This window comes from Carlito syrichta, unplaced genomic scaffold (assembly GCF_000164805.1).
Source record: "Carlito syrichta isolate Samal-C Ts95f unplaced genomic scaffold, Tarsius_syrichta-2.0.1 Scaffold143343, whole genome shotgun sequence".
Classification (NCBI taxonomy): domain Eukaryota; kingdom Metazoa; phylum Chordata; class Mammalia; order Primates; family Tarsiidae; genus Carlito; species Carlito syrichta.
Window position 1 is genome coordinate 3,947 of NW_007087439.1, and position 1,819 is coordinate 5,765.

General features: G+C 69.3%; 1 protein-coding gene across 1 annotated transcript in view; it reads right to left on the reverse strand.

Annotated features, from left to right (window-relative positions):
* Positions 1–1,819, reverse strand: part of LOC103251662 (mucin-2-like) — a gene marked incomplete at its 3' end in the record, with an annotated part of 10,123 nt that overhangs the window by 3,785 nt on the left and 4,519 nt on the right. The window contains exons 11-14 of the mRNA XM_021708681.1: positions 1,738–1,804; positions 1,204–1,298; positions 857–983; positions 147–382 (exon numbers count right to left, since the gene is read on the reverse strand). Coding sequence (XP_021564356.1) covers positions 147–382; positions 857–983; positions 1,204–1,298; positions 1,738–1,804 — 525 coding nt within the window. The remainder of the gene's footprint in view (positions 1–146; positions 383–856; positions 984–1,203; positions 1,299–1,737; positions 1,805–1,819) is intronic.

Here is a 1,819-nt window from a genome sequence, read left to right on the forward strand (position 1 = left end):
GGCGGGGCCCGGTGAGCAGGGCCCAGGCCCGGCCCCTCACGGGACAGATGTGAGCAGGCGGCCCTCAGAGCCCGCCAGGCTCCCGCAGCCCTTTCTGGCGGCCCCCCACGCCGAGCCGGCACCCACCATCTCTTGTCCTGCCTCACGACCACGTCCCCCGCCTCCAGGTAGAGGCCACGGTGGTAGCAGGAGCACTTGGCCAGGGGCACGCAGCGACCCTTCTCGTCCAGGAAGGTGTGGCCGGGACAGCCGCAGCCGTCTACGGGCGCAAAGCCCTCGAGACAGTGGGCATCAGCCTCCGAGAGGGAGCGGCAGGTCTGCTGGCATGTGGTCAGGTTGTACAAGAAGACCTGGGAGTTGGGGCAGGAGCCCACGTCCTGGTCTGCAGAGGGGGCCGTGGGGGCAGCATGAGCGGCGGGAGGGGCCAGACCCCTGGCTCGCCTCCCGCAGGCTGTCCTGGGCCCCACTCTACCAGGAGGGCAGACACTGGCCCAGCCAAAGGGGCAGGGGTGCAGACCCCGGGACCCCAACCCACCCAGCTTGCTGCAGCTCCAAGCCCCATCCCTGCCGGCCACCGCCCCTCACTGCAGGGGTCAGGGGGTCGGGGGCTGGTTTCACGACTCCTGGCAGACGAAGATGGGGTCTGCCCACCGCCTGCAGAGGCCGACCCCTCTCCCCGGACCGCCCACACTTGGAGTCCCCAGCCCCGTTCTATGGAGCACTAAGCCTGGACCCTGCCCCCAGGACGCAGCCAGCAGGCAGCCGACCCCTCTCCCTGGACCGCCCACTCTCAGGGTCTCCAGCGCTGAGCCTGGACCCTGCCCCCAGGACGCGGCTGGCGGGGGGCGGCACTCACTGCAGACACGCTCCCTCCAGCCCCACAGCATGACGCCCTTGGTGGCGCAGGCGCGGGCGTAGGAAGACAGGGCAGCGCACATGCAGTCCTCGTTGTTCTGACAGTTGCACGTGTCATATTTGCACCTCTGGGTGGAAGGCAGACGCGGACGGTGAGGGGGGCCGAGTGCCCCCCCCGCCACATGCACACACGTCAACACGCACACACAGGCTGGCACTCACAGGCACACGCACATGCTCATTCGGCAGCTGACCGACCTGGCTGACCCTCCAAGCACGCCTCCATGGGTCTCAGGACCCCACACGCGGTATGAAGGGAGGCGTCCAGGGCACGCGGGTCGCACCTACCTTGTAGAACTCGCTGGGGTCCACGGCCGAGTGGCACCTGCCAAAAGGCGTCTCTGTCTTCTTCAGGAGGGAACACCAGTGCTCGGCGTAGTTGGCTGGAGAGCAGGGCAGGGCCTCAGCCGGGTTACCCCACCATGGCCCTGCGCCCGGCCGCCCGGGCACCTGGCCTGGAGTGGACGGGCTCCGGGGACCCAGGCCCAGGGCCCCTTGTCCCTGGTCAGAACTCCTCTGGGCAGCTCCAAGCGGGACGGGATCCCATGCAGGGCGCCCGCCCCCTCCTCTCTCCGCCTCCCAGGGCCCGGCACCCAGATGTGATGGGCTGGGCAGCAGGATGTGCCACGGCAGCGCCAGGGCCACCACCCAGGGACGATGAGTCGCCTGGACCTCGGCTGGCTCGCCTGGCAGGCTGCCACGGGGCCATCGTAAACCCGCCGCAGCAGGAAGCAGCAGTGGACGGCTGCCTCTCCTCATCGTATCCGAAGGGGCCCGTCCGCCCCTCAAGGCTGAGTCTCCCGCCTCAGGGGCAGGCCTCACCGCTCTCGATGTTGAGGGCACAGGGATCGTCCAGCCAGTCCAGCTTGTCGTGGCAGCTCGACTGCGCCTTCCAGGTGTTGGC